This window comes from Mercenaria mercenaria, chromosome 17 (genome assembly GCF_021730395.1).
Source record: "Mercenaria mercenaria strain notata chromosome 17, MADL_Memer_1, whole genome shotgun sequence".
In the NCBI taxonomy this organism is placed as follows: domain Eukaryota; kingdom Metazoa; phylum Mollusca; class Bivalvia; order Venerida; family Veneridae; genus Mercenaria; species Mercenaria mercenaria.
Window position 1 is genome coordinate 2,159,342 of NC_069377.1, and position 22,227 is coordinate 2,181,568.

Here is a 22,227-nt window from a genome sequence, read left to right on the forward strand (position 1 = left end):
AATCGAAATTCAAAATTTCAAAGTAACAAATCTGTGTTACATTTCGGTACAACTGTCATTAGATGCGGATGGCTCTAAAAAAAATCAATTTTCACTGGGCCTACCATTTATTAAGAGCTGCTGGTCATTAACTACTGTTCACAAGTTCTGCGCTGTTCAGAATATTCAAATCAAAATGTATAAAATGCATCTCTTCTTTAAATTTTTGTTAATTTAATTTTCGACTTGATCTTATATTTTCAAAATAGACAGAGACCCCTGACACTTTGCACCTTTTGGCGCATCGCTAGATCCTTACACATTATACTGATTACAATCATCTCGAAGTTTAAGTCTGATATCAAGTTGCCGCTGTTTACACGTGCGTTACGTGCGCGAAGTACCGGATACCGGGTTTTTGCATATACCGCTATAAATAGACGTCACGTGACTTCAGAGAGAGATACGTGTTTTACACACAACAATCTTAGCAGTAATTCCTATTAAAGCATACCCTGTTTACTTTTTGCTTGCAATCGTGTATTCTGATATTAAGTAACTTTTTGCAATTTCATATTTTGATATTAATGGCAAGACTGCTTAATAGCCAATAGAAAATCTGTAAGTTGAGGTGTTTTCGGATAGGAAGTGCATAGGAGTTCGGACCTCCTAATGTATTTTAGCTGAATTAAGTCTTTAATTTTGTTGCAAATGAAAATTTGAAGCAACTAAAACTTAAAAGGAGGGAGTATGTTTGATATCTAGAGGTCTGGTAATCGATATGAATACTGATACAAACCAATAATAGAAGCATGCCAATAATTTCAGAGATGTGTGTATAAGAAAAGAAACAAGATGAGACGTGCAGCTGTTGCAAGCCGAAGTCCTTCATCAAAGGCTCTTAAAGTTGTTAAGGAATTAGATGCTTTTCCTAAAGTACCAGAAAATTTCAAGGAAACGTCTGTCTCAGGAGGTGGAAGTAAGTTTATTTTGGATCTAAAGGTCAAACGGGTCTTGCAGATCTGAGCAAATACTTGCTGTTTCACCTAATATACAGTCCTTAGATATTTTCTTATGGTCAGGTTACTAAATGTAGTATTTTCTTTTTAAATAATAAGTGATGGCACCTTTAACCAGGGGGTTTGAACCTCTATAATATCTATATGCAGCCGTCTGGGCGTACCATGTAAGGCTTTGAGCACTGGTATTCGGCAAAAAGGGAAAAATTATAATGACCTCAGGGAGCAGGATGCGGTCATGATAGTTTAAATAAAGTTATAGTCATTATTATTACTATGTTTTTTATTATTATCATTATATATATATATATATATATATATATATAGGAGTGAGCTTGTCGGTTGGTCCATTGGTTTTCATGGTTTCCGGACAATAACTCATGAAAGGCTAGACAGATTTAAAAAATGTTGGTACACATGATTGTGTAACATCATAAAATACAGGTCAAGTTCAACTTTGAGGTCAGTAGATTAAGATCAAGGTCACAATGACCCGGAACAGTTAAACGGTATATTAAGGCCCTAAAAATGAAAATTATAAATGTAACTGACCATTTTCTCCTTTAATAACAAGATACAGTATACCCTGATCATTTTTTCAAACGCCTTATATAACAAGATCACATTTGTTTATCATGAGATTTAATGGGATTAATGTAAAGGGTGTTTTAGATTTGTTCTATTGTATATATTTTACTTTCAGCTGAATATGTTTTGTTGTCTTTTAGTTTCAGTTGTAACCTTTGTGTTCATCGCAATATTAATGATCTCGGAAATTCAGTACTACGCCAACACGCTACTCAAGTTTGACTATGATGTGGATACTGAAGTTGATGGGTAAGTTAGAAATACTTCTATGTACAAGAAGTTCTGAAGAGTAGTGAGTCTGTGTGACTAAGGTATTTTCATAGTAATTAAAAATTTGTATTATCATTTAAGAATATGTTACATAATATCATTATAATTATTTGTATCGTTAAAAATCATTTCAGAAAAATCAAGATAAATGTTGATATGACGGTCGCCATGAGATGTGAACGTAAGTATACCGGTATTTTGTATTCTGTGAAATTAGTTATTTCATTGGCATGAGATTTCATTGGTTTGGTAAAGAATGGCAATTTCAGAACTTGAATTTGTTGACTTCAACTTTTGAAAAACAAAATGAGTAGGAATTGTTTTGTTTGTTTGGATTTGATTTCTTGGATTGTCACAGCCAAGAAATCCACAAAAGTTAAGTCTCCTTAGAACATGAATAATGTTGCCTTATTTTTATCACAGGCATGAGTATCAGACATGGCACCAAAAATATGACCAGACTGATAAAACCCCCTGTTTTCATCCTAAATGTGTTCAAAATGAAAAATGTAGTGAAATATGAGCCCCCTTCATATGGTAAGTAGATCATACATATCATATGAAGGGGGCTCATATTTCACTACATATTTTTCATTTTGGACACATATAGGATGAAAACTGGGTTTTATCACTCTGGTCATATTTTTTGTCCCAGGTGGCTGTGATTTTTATATACCCCAAGTGTCGAAGACCTGAAAAAACTGTTAAGTGTTTGAACTGTTTCATGAGATAGGGATATAACCTCTTCATCATGTTTAAATGTATTAAAACATGATTCTTCTGTATATCATTTCTTTATTAGAAAACTTTTAACTGAAACTGTGAGTAGTTTTTCCAAATACTGTCTTGGAAATCCCAAGTTTGCTAAAGATTGCAATGAAAACATCTATAATTTTAGACATCGGTGCAGATGTGTTGGATCAGACTGGCCAAGATACCCACAGTTTTGGTACATTGAAGATGGACAACACACATTACGAGCTGTCACCACGGCAACAGCAGTATCACTCAATCACCCAGCAAGTGAATCAGTACATGAGGGATGAATATCATGCTATACAAGAGCTTATGTGGTTGTCAGGTCATCAACCTGCGTTGAAGATGGGCATGCCTAAAAGGTATACAAGTCATGTCCTTTAGAGAAAGTCAATGCAATTACTACTGTGAAATCTTTAGCGAAAGTTAGGCCACACCAAATTGATAAGTTGTTCATCGGATTTTTTTCTGAAAAATTTGAGGCGGCGAGCGAAAAAATAATTTAAATATTTTTTTTGGTTTTTGAGAAAATCAGGAGCGAGCGAAGAGCGAAGAAATATATTTGTCTTCATTTGTCTCTCGACTGACTAATAAAAACCTTAAAATAGAATGTATAGCCCTTTTAAATTAAAAAGTAAGTCCCCAGGGGTTGAGAAAATCTGACATGCAGACGCACAAAAAAGCGAACTCGGGGGGAAAAAGGTAATAACATTGTCATACAGTACACTGTAATCAAACAATGCATGCTTTTGAAAATGCTGTTAGAAAATATGTAATAAACAACAATGCATAACCTTATGTACACCATACTTATCACATACATATGTGACTTGAATATTTACTGCTATGAAAATGTAGCATTCTTAGCTAACTTTACAAAGTTTTTGATACATCAAATATCTATGTGAGTGTTACTAGATCTATTAAAGCTTCTGATTTGAAACTTAGAACAGTTATTTACTGTCAAAGTCTACACCAGGAGAAACAATACTCTTAATTCTGAATCTAGGCAGAGTTATGCCCCTTTTTAACATAGAATATTTTTAATTAAGTTTTATATAATGACCAATAGCTCTGTACTTTAATAGCTTCTGACTATTATGCCCCTTTTACTGGCAAAGCTCTGATTCAGAAAAGTCGAGCATGATGTCCTATGTACAGCTCTTTTTCTAACTTTAAACTTTCATAACATATTAAATTTGTTGAAACAAAGTCTCAATTAAAGTCTGAAATGGAGATTAACGTGCATTAACATTCGTCTACTAAATGACTGGAAAATTTGAAAATCAAAACTGTTCTGAAAACAACTCGTAATGTAAATTCCTTACCCCACCAACTTTCGTATGCAAATGCTGATCATTTGGACATGAAAAAACAGAAAACAGATAAGTGACATGCATCAATAAGTATTTACCCTTACCAAAATAATGTAGATTGATGTTATCAAACAAATTAGTATGTTTTTCTTCATCCAGTTTTCAATGAAATAAATCGATTTTTGGAGAATGTAATTTGGTAAACATTTGAAGAAAATGGCGTAACTGAATAAAGGGGAAATAACTTTAATGCAACTAAATATAAGTGTTATGATTTATTATAGCCGATGTGGCGTAGTATGTACTTATTATTTTGATTAAAATCCATTTGAGAACAATCTGGGACTGGAACTATAAGCATTTATACACTTTTACGTCCGTAAAAAGTAGCGCACCAAAAAATTTTGGATCGATTTTTTTCAATGGGGCGAGCGCAAGCCAAAAACAAAAAAAAATATTTTTTTTGTGTTTCTGAAAATATACGAGCGGCAAATCCGATGAACAACTTTTTAATTTGGTGAGGCCTTAGGGATGATTTTTTTTTTGCAGATTTTCTTCAAACAAGTAAAGTTCACATAAACTTGTTGCTAAGCATGTGAAGTTTTGCACCTCCCCATCTTCCCGTTCAGTTTCTTGCTTTGTTTTACTTTTACTAGTAATATAACCTCCAGAAATAACTTCTCATTTGATGAAATTTTGATGAAATTTGCATTTAAAATACTTGACAATGTCTCAATTTAATGTCCAATATTCATCATGCAGTAGAATTTAATTTGCGTTTATTATTTTCAGGGAGGTTGAACCGTCGGGACCTCCTGATGCTTGCAGAGTACACGGAACATTGGAAGTGAACAAAGTAGCTGGAAACTTTCATATAACAGCCGGAAAGTAAGAAAACTTGTATGGTATAAAATTTGATACTATATAACAGTGGATAGTATCCAGATTTCTAATGACTAGTGTTGAGTATTACTTAAATTTGAAATTAATTGCAAGCAAGACATTTGTATGCCTCAAAGTTAGGCAGAGACATAAGGGTATAGCAGAAGCAATGTCCATCTATATCTTTTACACTAGTTTGACCATTCAACTCAATGTCTTAGCTAAAGCTTTAAAATGGTCCTTTTTCAGTGTGATGATTTATAAATATGAAATAACAAAGTCTGGATATTACAGGTCTGTACCAGTTATACCTAGAGGACACGCCCATCTAGCGATGATGCTTAGACCTTCTGGTAAACACTCCCGATCTATATTTGTTGTATACTGTGGAACCATTATTTGTGGGGAACATATTTTTGTGGTAACCAGGTTGCATCAGTGCAAAAAAAAAATCCCAGAAAAATGATACGATTCCAAATCAAAATTCATGAATTATTATCTTGACAAAATTGTTGTTTTGACTGATACCACAAAACTTCATGCCCACAAAGTAAGATGATTTCACGGTATAAATATGATAAAGCTAGTTATTCAGAGTTCATATTTTATAAATGTACTTTTGACCTTGTTGAATAAAAATTCTATAAAACATGTTAAACAAGTCAAATTTTGATCTGTTAGCATGTTTATTTTAAACAAACATTAGGAAAGTGGTGAACAGGTCAGATTGGTTTACAGGACATGTTAATTATCATGACAATATGATTTTTCAGAATTTGATAAGATTTCATTTTCATGCAAATGAGGTAATTGGCATAAATGATGTCAATGAAATTTATATCATTTCACAGTTACCTCTGTTTTTAGTTTATACATAAAGATGCAAGTAATTCAGTCAAGGTCAAAAATATATTTATAGATGTCAGTGTACTTTATTGTACAAAAATTCTACTTAATTCACCTGAGTTTTGTGTAAAATGAAAAATAGAAATACAGAATGGCTTTGTTTACATTTATATAATCTTCAGTTTATCAGAAAGTTGAAAGTTACCGATTTTGCTAAGAATGTGCATAACTTACTTTATTTCACATTATAATATACTTGTCTCTGTTAAAACACTCTTTAAATACGCTAGAGTGACGTCAAAGTTTTTGTTGCGACCAAGAAAGAGCGCTTCTATATTTTATCTACTGTTTTAGATTAAGAGCATATTAGAATCGAAATAATTTATAGCAAAAGAGTGTTTTAACACTATTTATACACTCGGGTGGTAATACGTCATACAAATAATTTCACTTGGGCTGCGCCCTCGTGAAATTATTACGTCTGACATATAACCACCCATTGTGCATAAATAGTGTTAAAGCACTCTTTTGCTATAAATTACTTCTTAAGTAAATTTTGGGATATTTTAATGTCAGAGTAATAAAATCTGTAAAAAGATCCTTTGGAAGCAAAGAATGCAACCAAGAAGAATAATAGCAGACTGTTTGATTGAGTCTGTTCATGAGAGGTAATGAAATGTGCAACACCTCTCATGCCCCCTAGCACCGGCTTAAGGGGAACTCTGTTACACATATGTTGAATGGACTCCATGATCCCAAAGGACCAGAAAATACAACAACACTGAAGACATCACAACACATACCATATTTATTCGCCTATAAGACAAGGATTTTTCCTTAAAAAAACTACACTTACAGTGTTACCTTGTCTTATGAGCAAGTCATTGGCCTATAATATTTAAAAGACTACTGCAGACTGCCTTATAGTTGAGTTATTAATGTCTTGTATTGTCTTTCTTACAGATATTAGAACATGCAATTATTACATTGTATGAAATCAAAGAAATTGACACAAATAATTTTTATACTCCCGTCTTTGAAAGAGCGGGCGTATTATGTGAACATCCGTGGCGGGCGTCGGGTTCTAAGTCTAACAGTTTTCATCCAGTCTTCAGCAAACTCGGTGACAATGTTTGTTGGCATGATATCTCGACCAAGTTCAATAACCAGCCAATCGCCTCAGGCACTCCTGGATTATGGCCCTTGAATTACTTGGAAAACTGCAAATTTAGCCTTGTCCGCTCTCTAAGTCACTTGATCTTCCCAAAACTTGCAGATAAAGTTTGTGGGCATAATATTTGAGTAGAGTTTGATAACCAGCCAAATCGCCTCAGGCACTCTTGGATAATGGCCCTTGAATTACTCGAAAAACTGCAAATTTAGCCTTGTCTGCTCTCTAAGATGAACAGTCTTCATCTTTTCAAAACTTGCAGATAAAGTTTGTGGGCATGATATCTCGGCCAAGTTTGATAACCAGCCAAATGGCCCCAGGCACTCTTGTATTATGGCCTTTGAATTACTCAAAGTCAGCGAAGTTAGCCATGTCCGCTCCCTAAGTCAAACAGTTTTCATCAAATCTTCACCAAACTTGATGACAATGTTTGTGGGCACAATATCTCGGCCAAGTTCGATAACCTACCAAAACGCCCTAGGCACTCTTGGATTATGGCCCTTGAATTAGGTAGGGCTGGGACAATTTAAAAATTTTGAAACCGGTTAATCATTTGTTTCAAATCGAATCAAACTGGTTAATCGGCCACCATGTTGAAAATGCCTGTTTTCTTTCCTGACGACCGTATCAAGGTTCTTCCAGTAGCTGACTTCATTAGAAACTTACCGACTTTATCGTTTGCAAGCAATGTGACAATTGATAAGTCATATTTTGGTGTATTTTATTTTAAATATATGATGACAGGCAAATCGGAGACTATTGATTATGTTCAGTTGATGTGTTTAACGGAAATATACTGCGGATCTATGTGCTGGTCAAAGAAATGTATAAATATAAAGTACGACTCGTGATGTTTATTGTTTGAGAGCGATTACCGGTTTTGCAAAACTGAAACTGGTTTCACCTAGTAATCGAATTGGATCCAATTAATCTAGTAGTCGTCCCAGTCCTAGAATTAGGCCAAGTTCGATGACGTGCGTATTTTGTAACAGTCTGGCACTCTTGTTGAATATTGCAGAGGTATTATATGCTGTATTCGCAGGTGAATGAATTAGAATTTCTGTACAAATTTTACACTACAAAGCTTATTAACCACAGGTGTTTGAAGATTCCTTACTTGTATCCACAACAGCTTTATCCTCACCAAGAAACTCCAGATACCTGTGGTTTATATCACAGGCAGAGTGTATTATATTTATTGAGTTGTTTGAAAAGTTTCAGTGTTTTTGTTTCTGTAGGTACTTTCCCCAATTGCAGTTTGGTTTGGGTCATGTACACTTGGAATCATTCATGTCAAATGCGGGTAAGAATGAATGGCGGGAACATGCACTTCACTTGTATTGTGGTCTAATTTTTGTGTTTGAAATCCATTGCATGGTTGAATTTCATACCCTTGTAGGTTTCTGTGTACAGGAAATTTTTTTTTGAATGATAACTCTTGCATGGTGCAATTTTCATGTCTTGTGTATTTTCAAGATGAAGTAACTTTAAAGGAATTTTTACTAGCATGAATAGGATATCATTTACTGTAACAATGTATTCTAGCCTAAAACTGCTCTTCTTGTTACTTTTTGGGGGTGTTTTAACAGAAGAGAAAACTTGTTAACAGAGAGATTCTCGCAATCACACCTTTTTATATATGCACGTTCTGTGGCAAAGCGTAAATGTATAACAACCCCAAAACGGGTAATTCAAAAGGAAATGATGTCTTCGTGGACATTCCTGCGCATTTCATGGAAATTTAATGACGCTGAGGGATAAAGTATTCATTTTTTAAGTTTTTTATGCATTTTATGCTAGAATAGCTTTGGCGCATGTTCGTTTCATGTTATAACATCTTCAGAATCCCTTGGAATTCTGCAGATGTTATAATGCGGAAAAACATGCATTATCCCTGAGCTCACATTTTCAGGTTTTTATTCCTTCTTTGATGCAGTAAGTTCATTGGGAATGATATGTTCTACATAAAAATGGTCCATACTTCAGTTTTCTCTTTCTTGTTGTATTAACCTTCTATTTTCTAGGTTCAAGAATAATAAATTCAAGATATTTTTTGTGAAAGTTTTTGTACATTACTTTTGCTCAGGTGAGTTTTTGTGATTGCTCAATGTCCGGCGTCTGTCTGTCTGTCGTCCGTCGTCTGTCATCTGTCAGCATTTAGCTTGTGTATGCGATAGAGGCTGTATTTTTCAACTGATCTTCATGACATTTTGTCAGACTGATTACCTTGATGAAATCTAGGCCGAGTTCGAAAATGGGTCATCTGGGGTCAAAAACTAGGTCACTAGGTCAAATTAAAGAAAAACCTTGTGTATGCGATAGAGGCTGTGTTTTTCAATTCATCTTCATGAAATTTTGTCAGAATGATTACCTTGATGAAATCTAGGCCAAATTCGAAAAATGGGTCATCTTTATTAAAAAACTAGGTCATTAGGTAAAATCGAAGAAAAACCTTGTGTATGCGATAGAGGCTGTATTTTTCAACTGATCTTCATGAAATTTTGTCAGAATGATAACCTTGATGAAATCTAGGCCAGTTTCGAAAACGGGTCATCTGGGTTCAAAAACAAGGTCACTAGGTCAAATTATAGAAAAAATTTGTGGATGCGATAGAGGCTGTAGTTTTCAATTGACTTTCATGAAATTTGATCAGAATGATTGTCTTGATGAAATCTAGGTTGAGTTAGAATGTGGGTCATCTGGGGTCAAAAAGTAGGTCACTAGTTCAAATCAAAGAAAAACCTTGTGTATGCGAATGTTGATCATCTTGGCTAGGTCAAATTGAAGAAAATTCTTGTTTACACTTAAGATGCCACATTTTTGGTCCATTCTTAATGAAAATTGGTCAGAATATTTGTTTCCATGAAATCACTAGGTCAACTATGTTTACACTGTTATGGTGTGTTTCTCAGGTGAGCGACCTAGGGCCATCTTGGCCCTCTTGTTTAAAAGGTCATTTAAGTTGGGATATTAAGATGAATAGATATGTACTATGCTGATAAATTGTCCTTAGATTGAATCAGAACTTGAAATAAAAGAAAAAGTAATAAAGTTATCAAGTTAATATATAAACTTGTAACTGCGTACATGTGGCTTGAAATTATTCAATTATGCTAAATTTATTGTATTTAATGTTGTGTGTTAGATGTAAAAAAATCTGGTTTGTAACAGTTCAGTTATACAGACACAAGGTTACAGATTAATTACAATAGCTCGGATGAATAAATCAGTGATTCAATTTTAAGAGTTTAAATAAATTTCAAAATCACAACAAAATCTCGAGGTTATTAAGTGATATATGTGGAAAAGAGGCTGTTTAGGAAATTACATTCAGATTGCATGATAAATAGTAAAATATCTATTCATTATTTTGCATGCTTTTCTTTTTTATTCTGCAACATAATTATATATTGCTGTTTAGAATGGACATAGGAATGGATGTCCTTCAGAATGAGCATAATAATTTATTTTCTTCAGCATGAACATAGTAAATTTAATGTATGCTTTTCAGAATGAATATTGTAATGTAAGCCTTTTAGAATGAGCATAGTAATTTATGCTCTATAGAATAATTATAGCAATTTACCAGTATGCTCTCTTCAAAATGAACAAATTAATTTATGCTTCTCAGAATAAAAATAATAATTTATGCTCTTTAGAATGAACTTATAATAAAGTAATTTGAGCCATGTCATGAGAAAACCAACATAGTGGGTTTGCAACCAGCATGGATCCAGACCAGCCTGCGCATCCGCGTAGTCTGGTCAGGATCCATGCTGTTCGCTTTCAAAGCCTATAGTAATTAGAGAAACTGTTAGCGAACAGCATGGATCCTGACTAGACTGAGCGGATGAGCAGTCTGGTCTGGATCCATGCTGGTCGCAAACCCCCTATGTTGGTTTTCTCATGCCACGGCTCATATAGTAATTATATTCATCACAATTTTCCAGCTTCTTACCCGCTTTACTTTCCCTCACACTGACATTTTACAACAGTCATCCTTTCAAAAAAATGCATTTCCATGTCAGAGCAATGTAGATAAAACATATGTGTCTCATGTGTCCTCTCATGTTTACTTTGAATAAAAAGATGAAGTGAACTTCATGATTGCTTTTCTGTAATTACAGACAAAAACTGTTCCTTAGTATATAGAGGTTATAGCCTTGACCAACAATGTTATTTTGAATTTTACCTTTAACATAAACAATATTAAGGCTGCCAAATTTTGATAGAAAAAGTTTAAAAACATTTACATACCCACTTAACCTCATTTTTAAACCGCATTTACCAATTACTAGTACTATTTTCACTAATATTACAAATTTATTCATGTGTTAATGAGTTATAAATCCGGTTTTCTAACTTTTTTGATGTCTTTATTTACGTCATAAAGATAACATCAGTATGTATGTGTACTGATTACTTTTTTATCAAGTTAATGCTTTAAATTTATATTAAATTTTATTTATAAAAATGGATGAATTCTAAAGGTTGTATTGTAGATGTATCAATTTTTACTCTTAAGTTTATTAGTGTTGTATAAATTGATATGAGTTTATGGTTTTTCTTGTATGCTTTATCACATTATATCCTGTGCAATCTTGTCCGCTGTAATAACTATTCCGTTTCGTTCAAGGATATGTAATAAAATGATGAATCATGGGTACTGAATATTGACATACTGTGAAATCATTTAAAATCATCGGCTCCAAATTTCGTGGTTTTTGCATGAAAGGCTATTTCGTGGGGATGTAATTTCGTGGAAAATGAATTTTGGAAAGTCAAAAAAAAACCTGGAAAAATTATTGCTTTTTGATAACGAAAAAACTATAAACACCGTAAAGCAATTACCAATCGATCCGCAGAGGTGCTGTATCTCAAATTCCTGCAGAAAGTTTGAAATCCAGACTGAGTCATACCATGAGAAAATCAGCATAGTGCGTTTGCGACCAGCATGGATCCAGACCAGCCTGTGCATCTGTGCAGTCTGGTCAGAATCCATGCTGTTTGCTAATGGTTTCTGTAGTAATGCAATAGGCTTTGAAAGTGAACAGCATGGATCCTGACCAGACTGTGTGGATGCACAGGCTGGTCTGGATCCATGATGCTGGTCGCAAACGCACAATGTCGGTTTTATCATGGTGCGGCTCAGTGTATTTGTCACTATTGTCCCAATATTCTGACAAAATATGTATTTGTCCCGAGCTAACACTGATCTGACGAAATGTGCCAGTTAGTCAATTAATTCTTTTGTTGAAAAGTTATTTGAGTTAAAACATATATTAAACTGATTATTTTGCGTAAGGTTCAATATATCTATACATGCTTCCACGAAAGATAACTGTTTATAGTTCTTCGACGTACTTGGTGGTGTATATATTATGTTTTTAAAAGGTCAAAACATGAAATGCATTAAATGCCTTCATAGAAAAAAAAAAGAAATGAATATTTCTTGAGCTTTAGGGATTTTGAACAAAATTAACACTCTGTTTTAAAATTAGAAAAAAATAGGAAAAACAAGAAATCTGTTTGTGCATGTGAAGAAAGGAAATTTTGACATAAAAGTTTGTTCCACATATTCTGTAACTGATTTATTGCCTTTCTAAAACTTTTTTTGTTTAAAATGAGTTAGCATTTTAGTAATACATAAAACAGCTTTGGCATGATAGCAATATGCTGAGGCATATAAACATTTTTTAATCATTTAAAAGATCAACTTTAACTGTGCTCATTCTCACAAGTTTTTAACCTGTCCTCATTTGTATATACTCAACTTTCAGTCCAAAAGATTATGATCTGTGTAGTTGTAATTGAACATGAAGTCTCTTTGCATGATTTTTCTATGTCAAAACAGTTACGAAAAATATAGGTCATCTAATGATAATTGTCTTCAATTTATAATCATTTGCAATGGAACCATATCGTCATTTGCCGTAATTACCAATTTTCTCTTTCAGATTACAACTTTACACACAGAATAGACCATTTCTCGTTTGGGGACCAGTCAGGAGGAGTAATCAACCCATTAGACGGAGAAGAACAAGTTACAACATATAGTAGGTTATCTTTTTATCTTTGAAAATAGTTATGGCATACTTTGGAATATCTAAGCATGATCACATTTTAGACTATTTTACCAAAAATTTTGTGGTTTAATTTCAGCCGAATTCACCATGGACCGCTCATGATTTTGAGATTTCTTAGGGTCATGGTAACTATCATGCTAAGTGGTCAGGTAGACAGTCATTCACTCTGTATCTATTGAACCTGTTAACCCTGCTAAATTTCTATAATGAACTTGTCCATCTTTCAATTTGGACAGTACCATTAACTGTTAAAAGGGGTGCTTACCAAAAAGATACTGACTGAATAGTGAATAGTGCAGATCTTGACCAGACTGCACAGATGTCAGTCTGATCATGATCTACACTGGTTGCAAAGGCAGACTCAGTCGTGTCCAGCATGATAAGGGCTAAGAGTTTTATTGAACACTGTCAGGTAGAGAGCTGTCTTCATGTGAATATTTCTCAACACATTGGTGCTCCTGTTACTAAAATTATACTAAAATTCTATTATGACAAAACTAAATAAAAACTGGATAATGCTTTTGAACATGATCTTCATTTCTGCATACTCGCACTAGTACTAGAGATGGCTGGCTGTATTCTGATAACTACACCAAGTGTGAGAGTTTTGAAACTTTTCACTGCACAATTAGTGCTGTTTTGAATAATTATGAATTATTAAAATATTTAAACCAATCATTTCAGACTATCATTTATTTCAATACTTCATGAAGATTGTTCCGACAGAAGTTAGAACATACAGTCATCAAGTTGACACATACCAGTATTCTGTCACAGAAAGAGTGAGTGTTCTTACTGTTCTTTTACATGAATTTTCAATAGTTGTAAGTTGACTTTTACATTTCACATACTTTTGGAAAAGTGCAATGTCTTTTTATAGCTCACATTACCATGAGGTGACCAGGTTAAGCTTTTAGGATTGCTGGGTGTCCTTTCATCATTCACAGTTTGGTCTGTTTCTCTGTTATATGTTTACATTCTGTCACCGTCTTTTCTCTACAGCTGCTAGTCATGTTGAGACAGAATATTTTTTCTTTAAAACTCATATTATAGGTCAGATTGAACTAATAGTTACAGAGTTATGTGCCCCTGTTTTATAAAAATGACATGTTATACTATTTTTACAAGCTAGCACCCTCGAATCTTTGCCATTCCTTATAATGTTGAGACAGAATGTTTATACCAATTATATATCAATAAAGTATGATTCATTGGCAGACTAGACCAGGTGGTCTTAAGTTTGGAACCCTTATTTTATCAACAAAAAACTTAGGTGGCCGTCTGTGTTCAAAAGTGAGCTAAAGCCTTTAACACAGGTTTTCCTCCCCTTTTCTGAAGGTAAAAAGGATTACAGCAAAGCCTTCAGTTATAGTCCTAAAGAATCTGTCACAGTGTTGGATTTCTTTATTTTACAGAGCAGACCAATAAATCATGATAGTGGAAGTCACGGGGTGCCTGGTATATTTGTGAAATACGATGTATTTGCATTTAAAATACGAGTACGGGAAGAGCTGCGACCGTTTTGGCAGTTTGTGGTACGACTGTGTGGTATTGCAGGTGGCGTGTTCGTTGTATCAGGTAAGTGTCAATGTCAGCAATTTCATTAACCTAACCATGCTAAATTTCTATAATGGACTGGTCCATCATTCAATTTGGGCAGTACCGTTTATCATTTGAAGGTTTTTTTTTACTGAAATATTACTGAATGAATAGCGAACAGTGCAGATCATGATCAGACTGCACAGATGTGCAGGCTGATCTTGGTTTGCATTGGTTGCAAAGGCAGAATCACTTGCCGCCAGCAGGCTTAATGTTAATCATCATGGTTCTAGAAGTTACTTCCTTACTGTGAAATACTTTAATTTTGTTCGATTGCTTTTTATTTCTTTAAAGATTATGCTGTCTCCCAGTTCCATTTCATTGCAGACTGTTCTTTGTGTATACAGTTGATGCAATCGCCCATATGCATACATGTACATCTTGGTAGCGTAGTGGTTAAGCTCCCACTTTGAGGGTGTGAGGTTGTGGGTTTGATCCCCGGCCGTATCATACCAGAGACATAAAAACTGGTACTAGTAGCTTCCTCGCTTGGCGCTCAGCATTAAGAGGATAGTGTTAGGACTGGTCAGCCCGGTCTCAGTATAATGTAACTGAGTGGGGTATCATGTCACTTGTCTATGGCGTGATATTCCAGTGAGGCAGCACTATAAAGTTTGGCATTGTGCTCATGACTATTAGTAGACACTCTCATTTATGTGACTGCAAAATTGTTGAGAAAGACAAACATCCACACACATTACACAATTTGTCTGCACTAGTTGTCTGCAGTACTGGTGGGATTTGAATGAAACTTCATAGAAATTATCAATACAGAGTCTTGTTTCGCATATTGAATGTGTATTACATTTGAATGATTTTTTTTTCACTGAGTTATGGCCCCTTGATATTGAGGAAGTTTACATAGTCCCATTCATTTTTAGCTCACCAGAGCATGGAGTACTCAAGGTGAGCTATTGTGATCGGTCATTGTCCATCGTAGTGTGTCATCTGTCATGCATCATTCGTCAACATTTTCTTGTTAACACTCAAGAGGAAACTGTTAACACTCAAGAAGAAACATTTGTAACCCAATCTTTATGAAACTTGGTCAGAATGTTTGTCTTGATGATCTCTAGGTCAAGTTAAAACTAGGTCATGTGGAGTAAAAAACTAGATCAGTAGGCCAGATCAAAGGAAAATCTTGTTAACACTCAGGAGTCCACAGCTTAAGTTTGAAACTCATGAGAATTAGTCAGATTGTTTGTCTTGATGACCTCTAGATCAAGTTCAAATCTAGGACATTTAGGGTCAAAAACTAGGCCACCCATTCAAATCAAAGGAAAAACTGTTAACAATCTAGAGGTCACAGTTGTGATCCAATCTTTATGAAACTTGGTCAGAATGTTTGTTTAGATGATCTCTAGGTCAAATTCAAAACTAAGTCATGTGGAGTCAAAAACTAGGTCATGTGGAGTCAAAAACTAGGTCAGTAAACCAGATCAAAGGAAAATCTTGTTAACACTCAAGAGTCCACTGTTTAAGGTTGAAACTCAAGAGAATTGGTCAGAATATTTGTCTTGTTGACCTCTAGGTCAAGTTTGAATCTGGGTCATGTGGGGTCATAAACGAGGTCAGTAGGCCAGATCAACTCTGGTGAGCGATATAGGGCCATCATGGCTCTACTTTTTTTGTATATGTTTAAAAATAACATTTACTGCTTTATATTTCCTAAAATCCTTATCAAGGTTAGATACATTATGTAAAAGCAACAACACCCATCTAATTCTTATACAGTGTTTGATGTGTTGTTCCTCACTTTTATTATTTCCCAGTTCTTATACAATGTTGTAAAGATTGTTTTATTTTTCAGGTCTTTTACATGACAGCATGGGCGTAATTGTTGACGTTTTATGTTGTCGGTTTAAACTCGGCAAATATAACAATGAAAAGAAAGGAGAACCCTTACTAGCTCAGGGAACAGAGTCCGATGGATTTAAACCACAACAGAATAGTTTATATACAGAGTTTGACCAATCATATAACCCGGTGCATCTTGCAGAACAGACTTTAAATAGTAACAGTGGACTTGTGAACAGTGCAAATGATAATTATAATGGCGTAAATAGATAGTAGTGAATAGTTTTTATTATGTTTAATATTCTTACGCAATAGATAGATGGTACATGTTTTTTTTTAAAGGAGCTTACACCATGCCGTATTCAACTGCGTTACAGTTTTGTTGTCTTAACTTGTAGTTGTACTAATACAAGCTGAAACTTGTGGGGTATTTGCAGGAAATGGTGATTACGATTCTGTAATTTGTTCCACAGCGTAAAAACAGTCTGTGATAGCACCATGCAAATTTAGTCCAAAACCAAGTGACATAATAGTTAGTCAACTTACTTTGGTAATGTCTTCAGGAAAGCTATTTATATATATGCCATTGAGACATATCTAGATGTTAAAAAGTGAAAAAGAAAAGGATTTAATACAACTTATAATAGCTTACATATAACTTGCAATAGTGATCCAGTTTGTTAAAAAATCTCTGAAATCAAAAGCTTGTTTCAGTATTTAATGGTTTCAATTATTTGTGTATTGATAACAGACCTTTTTTCATCATATATAAAATCTGTAAGAAGACCCTTCAAAAGCATAGAAAGCAACCAAGCAAAATTATAGCTGGCTATCACAGGAGCGTACATGTTTAACAAACAGCTCTTGTTGCATTGGGAACGCTTCCTTTCACAAGTAACTTTCTTTGTAGGTGGTAATGCTTTTATTATATTTGTTAGCTTTCTTTGATGTTGAATGCTGTTTTTAAATTTTGAATTAGATTTTTTTAATTAAATGGGATAGTTTATGCTGTGTATTTATATTTCTTTTATTGTTTTCGTTAAATGTACATTCCAGCTTTAAGCAAAGTCAACCATGATTTATTCATATTTATCAGAACATTAAAATTAATTCTAATATGCTTGTTTCTGTTAAAACACGCTATTGCTAAAATGACGTCGCGTGAACTTGCGATGATGTCTATGTTTTTGTTGCGACCAAGAAAAAGCGCTACTATATTTTATCTGCTGTTTTAGATAAAGGGCATATTAGAATCAAAATGATGTGTAGCAAAATCGTGTTTTACCTAAATTAATACACTCAAAATTGGTTATACGTCACCAGAATAATTCACTCGGGGTACGCTCTCTTGAAATGATTCCGTTGACATATAATCTCTTTCCTTGTATTAATAACGTTAAAACACCCTATACTTTATTTCTTAATTGTAAAGCTTCTATGCATGACTTTAATTTATAAAACTGGAACATGTCTATAATCTCAGGATAGCATTGTAAAATAACAAGGGGGAGTAGTTTCACAAAAATATCTCTCATTTTCATATCTGTATATATATCAGTAAGTACTGGTAATTCTGAAACTTTGTAGGAGTACATGAATGTTTTTTTTCCTTTGTTCATAATGAAGGGGTAACGCATGGTTTTTGGTGTTATAATATCTGCGGAATCCCGAGTGATTGGTTGGTACCCGAGTCCGATAGAGCGGGGTACCAACGATCCCGAAGGATTCTGAAGATTTTATATCACAAAATGAACATGCGCTAACACTATCACTATTCTAGCATAAAATGCGTAAAAACTTATAAACAAATGCATTATCCCGTCACGTCATTAAATTTCCATGAAATGCGTGGGATTGTCTGCTTTGCTTTTTTCACATTGATGTCATTTCTTTTTGAAATATCCGTTTCAGGGCTGTATTGCGTTTAGGCTTTGCGAAGGAACGTGCGCATAATATAAAAGGTGTTTTAAAAACAGCATGTGAGCGCTAGAATCTCCGTTAACACATGTTTTCTAACACCCCCGAAAAGTGACAAGAACAGTGTTTTTATGCTAGAATGATGTTTTATATTTATTTTGATTAAAGTGGGTATTTTGCTTAATTGTAATAGTAAGAACTCATAGATGGAAAGCAAGTTAAAGGGACATGCACCATCCAGATTTATATCAGTTAAAAAGAGAACCATTTCTTTGATAGCGATAATATTTGAGCCGCCCCATGAAAAAACCAGCATAGTGCTTTGCGACCAGCATGGATACAGATCTGCGCAGTCTGGTCAGGATCCATGCTGTTCGCTAAAAGTGTCTCTAATTGCAATAGGCTTTGAAAGCGAACAGCATGAATCCTGATCAGACTGTACAGATGCGCAGGCTGGTCTGGATCCATGCTGGTCGCAAACCCACTTTGTTAGCTCGACTATTCGAAGAATAGTCTAGCTATTCTACTCACCCTGGCGTCGGTGTCGGCATCACACCTTGGTTAAGTTTTTGCATGCAAGTACATACAGCTATCATTTAAAGGCCTATAGCTTTGAAACTTATTTATTCTTTTTCTAGGTCAATTACCAACCTCACTGGGTCAAGTTCCATAACTCTAACATGTATTTTGAGCAAATTATGCCCCTTTTTGGACTTAGAAAATTCTGGTTAAAGTTTTACACGCAAGTTACTATCTCCAAAACTAATGCAGATATTGAATTGAAACTTCACATGTGTCTTTGGGGTTATAAAACTAGTTGATAGCACCAAGTCCTATAACTCTGACCTTCATTTTGGCCAAATTATGCCCCCTTTTGGACTTAGAAAATTCTGGTTAAAGTTTTGCGTGCAAGTACATACAGCTATTACTAAAAGGCATATAGATTTGAAACTTATTTTTTCTTTTTCTAGATCAATTACCTACCTCACTGGGTCAAGTCCCATAACTCTGACATGTATTTTGGGCAAATTATGCCCCCTTTTGGACTTAGAAATTCTGGTTAAAGTTTTGCGTGCAAGTACATACAGCTATTACTAAAAGGCATATATATTTGAAACTTATTTTTTCTTTTTCTAGATCAATTACCTACCTCACTGGGTTAAGTCCCATAACTCTGACATGTATTTTGGGCAAATTATGCCCCCTTTTGGACTTAGAAAATCCTGGTTAAAGTTTTACATGCAAGTTACTATCTCCAAAACTAATGCAGATATTGAATTGAAACTTAACATGTGTCTTCGGGGTTATAAAACTAGTTGATAGAATCAAGTCCCATAACTCTGACATGTATTTTGGGCAAATTATCCCCCCTTTTGGACTTAGAAAATCCTGGTTAAAGTTTTGCGTGCAAGTACATACAGCTATTACCAAAAGGCATATAGCTTTGAAACTTATTTATTCTTTTTCTAGGCCAATTACCAAGCTCACTGGGTCAAGTCCCATAACTCTAACTTGTATTTTGAGCAAATTATGCCCCCTTTTGGACTTAGAAAATTCTGGTTAAAGTTTTACATGCAAGTTACTGTCTCCAAAACTAATGCAGATTATGGAATTGAAACTTAACATGTTTCTTCGGGGTTATAAAACTAGTTGATAGCATCAAGTCCCATAACTCTGATATGCATTTTGGTCAAATTATGTCCCCTTTAGAACTTAAAACTCTTTTGATATTTAACATTTTGGGTAATAATTTCCTGCTTCTGTGACAATATTTCGAATAGTCGAGCTTGGCTGTCTTACGGACAGCTCTTGTTGGTTTTCTCGTGGCGAGGCTCATTTGTGAATAAAAAGATTTAGGCTTACTTAGAAACACATTGAAAGTGGTTTGTTTGCAGGATATCTTTTCTGACCTGTTTTCTTCAGCAATATTGAACTTCTTGGGAGGTCTTGAAAGCAATAATAATGTTGATGCTAAATAGTGTTGAACTGCAATTGTGGTGTGAGAAAACTATATAAAAATAATGTTAAATAATTCATGCATTAACAGAAAAACTGTGCCATTTTACAGGAAATCACAGACATTTGTCCAGATTTTGAAATCCATCATGGTTACTTATATGTTTGATTATACAGATTTTTTTTCAAATATATGTTTATGTATGCTAATGCTTGCATGTAGTCTTATTTAGGTCCAGGTAACTATTCATTAACATGATTAAAATGTAAGGCACGCCAAGTGAAAGGGATAAGAGATGGGTTTTAAAGAAATTCAGGAAAGTAAAAAATGTAAATTTTGATATGAAATGCCATTATTTCACCCTACTTATTACCAGTCCATTTATTTCCTTTTTGAATAGGCAGATTATAATGAAAAATCTGCATATTTGCAAACCCTTGAGGTGGTATTTTCAGCACACTGATCTTACATTAACAGTGAATGTAATACCCATATAGTTTATCTTTAACCCTTACCCTGCTGAATTTCTAAAATGGACTTGTCCATCTCGCAATTTGACAGTGCCTAAAACTGTTAAAAGGGGTGATTACCGAAAAGATACTGACTGAATGGTGAACGGTGCAGACCATGATCAGACTGCATTGATGTGCAGGCTGATTTTGGTCTGCACTGGTCGCAAAGGCAGAATCACTTGCCGCTAGAAGGCTAAGGGTTAAATTGGCTTCACTGAGCGCAGTAAATTTTGAAAGTAGAATATGATTTTCATACTTAGGACGTTGATGAATATTTTTTAGTTTTATTTTATGTTTGTTAAGACAAATGTGTCATATCTGAGTTCTTATGGAATACTTCACCTGTGTATATGTTAATCTTTTATTAAAAATGTTTTAAAAAGTGTGTGAGAAAGATTTCATGTTTTATGTTTTGTCTGATTCTGAACTGAAATTCATTAAACAGTACATGTAAAATACTCGGTGTTGAAATTTCTGTTGAAAATAATAACTTGAAAATATATGGCCTGTATTTAAGTGATGAGCATGTTTTAGACAGCTTTAAGCCTTTTTATGATCTGATGCTTACAGCTCGCCTTAGAGAAAAATGAATGGACATTAACTTTCTGTTAGTATGTTACAAATTGCTTAAATTACCTGTTTTTTTTTAACCCACGCGCTTAGCTCAGTAGGGAGAGCGCAGATCTATGGATTGTGGGGTCATGAGTTCAATCCCTGGGCGGGACGGGACATATGTTCACTGTAATAATTTGATAAATGGCATTGTTTCTGAGATCATTCGTCCTTCACCTCTGATTCATGTGGGAAGTTGGCAGTTACTTCTGGAGAACAGGTTTGTACTGGTACAGGAACACTGGTTAGTTTAACTGCCCGCCGTTACAGAACTGAAACACTGTTGAAAAACGGCCTTGAACCCAAAAACAAACAAACAACAAAAATGAAAATGTTAACAATCAGGTGAATGCTGGCATCTATGAACAATTTAGATTCAAGTTTTAGTTAAATATTGGTTAAGTCTTGTAACAAAATTTAAGATGTAAATAACACACAACATCTAAAAAAGGAGATCCGTACCCCTAGACAACCCCTAATAGGATTGTCTAGGGGTACAGAATCATATTCTAGAGATACGGATCCGTACCCCTAGATACTTCCTACCTGTTATTATTAGAAATTCTTGGATTGCAGACGATATATTTTATAGGGTTACGACTCTTCCATGATGGTTATCGTTTCTGCTTCAGTTTTTCTATGTAAAGGGAAACATGAATAGGAAGGTGCCACAATGCTGCAATGCCAGAAACATAAAATGCAACATGTGCGCTAAAAATCCATTGCCTCAAATGCTGTAAGTCTATTGCCCTGTGTGCTTGAAACCTGTTCTCTTATGTTGCCTTACATATTAGAAGTTTATTGCCTTGTATGGTAGAAGAATGTAGCCTCATATCCCAGAAGCCTGTTGCACTATGTGCTAGAAGCTTTTTTTTTGTTGCATCGTGTGCCAGAAGTTGTGTTTGTGTGCGTAAGCATAT

General features: G+C 34.5%; 1 protein-coding gene across 3 annotated transcripts; it reads left to right on the top strand.

Annotated features, from left to right (window-relative positions):
- The first annotated feature begins 417 nt into the window (after positions 1–417).
- LOC123536333 (endoplasmic reticulum-Golgi intermediate compartment protein 2-like) lies at positions 418–21,153 on the top strand. Of its 3 annotated transcripts, none has more exons than XM_053528743.1 (11): positions 418–472; positions 808–958; positions 1,727–1,835; positions 1,991–2,037; positions 2,755–2,974; positions 4,721–4,816; positions 8,066–8,130; positions 12,785–12,883; positions 13,598–13,695; positions 14,329–14,491; positions 16,323–21,153. In XM_053528743.1, exons 2-11 carry the CDS (start codon positions 835–837, stop codon positions 16,580–16,582), a joined length of 1,281 nt encoding a protein of 426 aa, XP_053384718.1. In that variant the 5' UTR covers positions 418–472; positions 808–834; the 3' UTR covers positions 16,583–21,153. The 3 variants fall into 3 exon arrangements, with proteins under 3 accessions (XP_053384718.1, XP_053384719.1, XP_053384717.1); XM_053528744.1 differs by lacking the exon at positions 8,066–8,130 and adding an exon at positions 5,105–5,163 and having other exon boundaries at positions 422–534; XM_053528742.1 differs by having other exon boundaries at positions 422–534.
- Positions 21,154–22,227: the final 1,074 nt, after the last annotated feature.

What these genes read in the sequence shown, in the direction of transcription:
- LOC123536333 (XM_053528743.1), top strand. Translation starts at nt 835, where the DNA reads ATGAGACGTGCAGCTGTTGCAAGCCGAAGTCCTTCATCAAAGGCTCTT. An exon ending in GGTCGCCATGAGATGTGAAC is followed by an intron (nt 2,038 to 2,754) that starts GTAAGTATACCG and finishes CTATAATTTTAG; the next exon opens with ACATCGGTGCAGATGTGTTG. An exon ending in AGTATTCTGTCACAGAAAGA is followed by an intron (nt 13,696 to 14,328) that starts GTGAGTGTTCTT and finishes TTTATTTTACAG; the next exon opens with AGCAGACCAATAAATCATGA.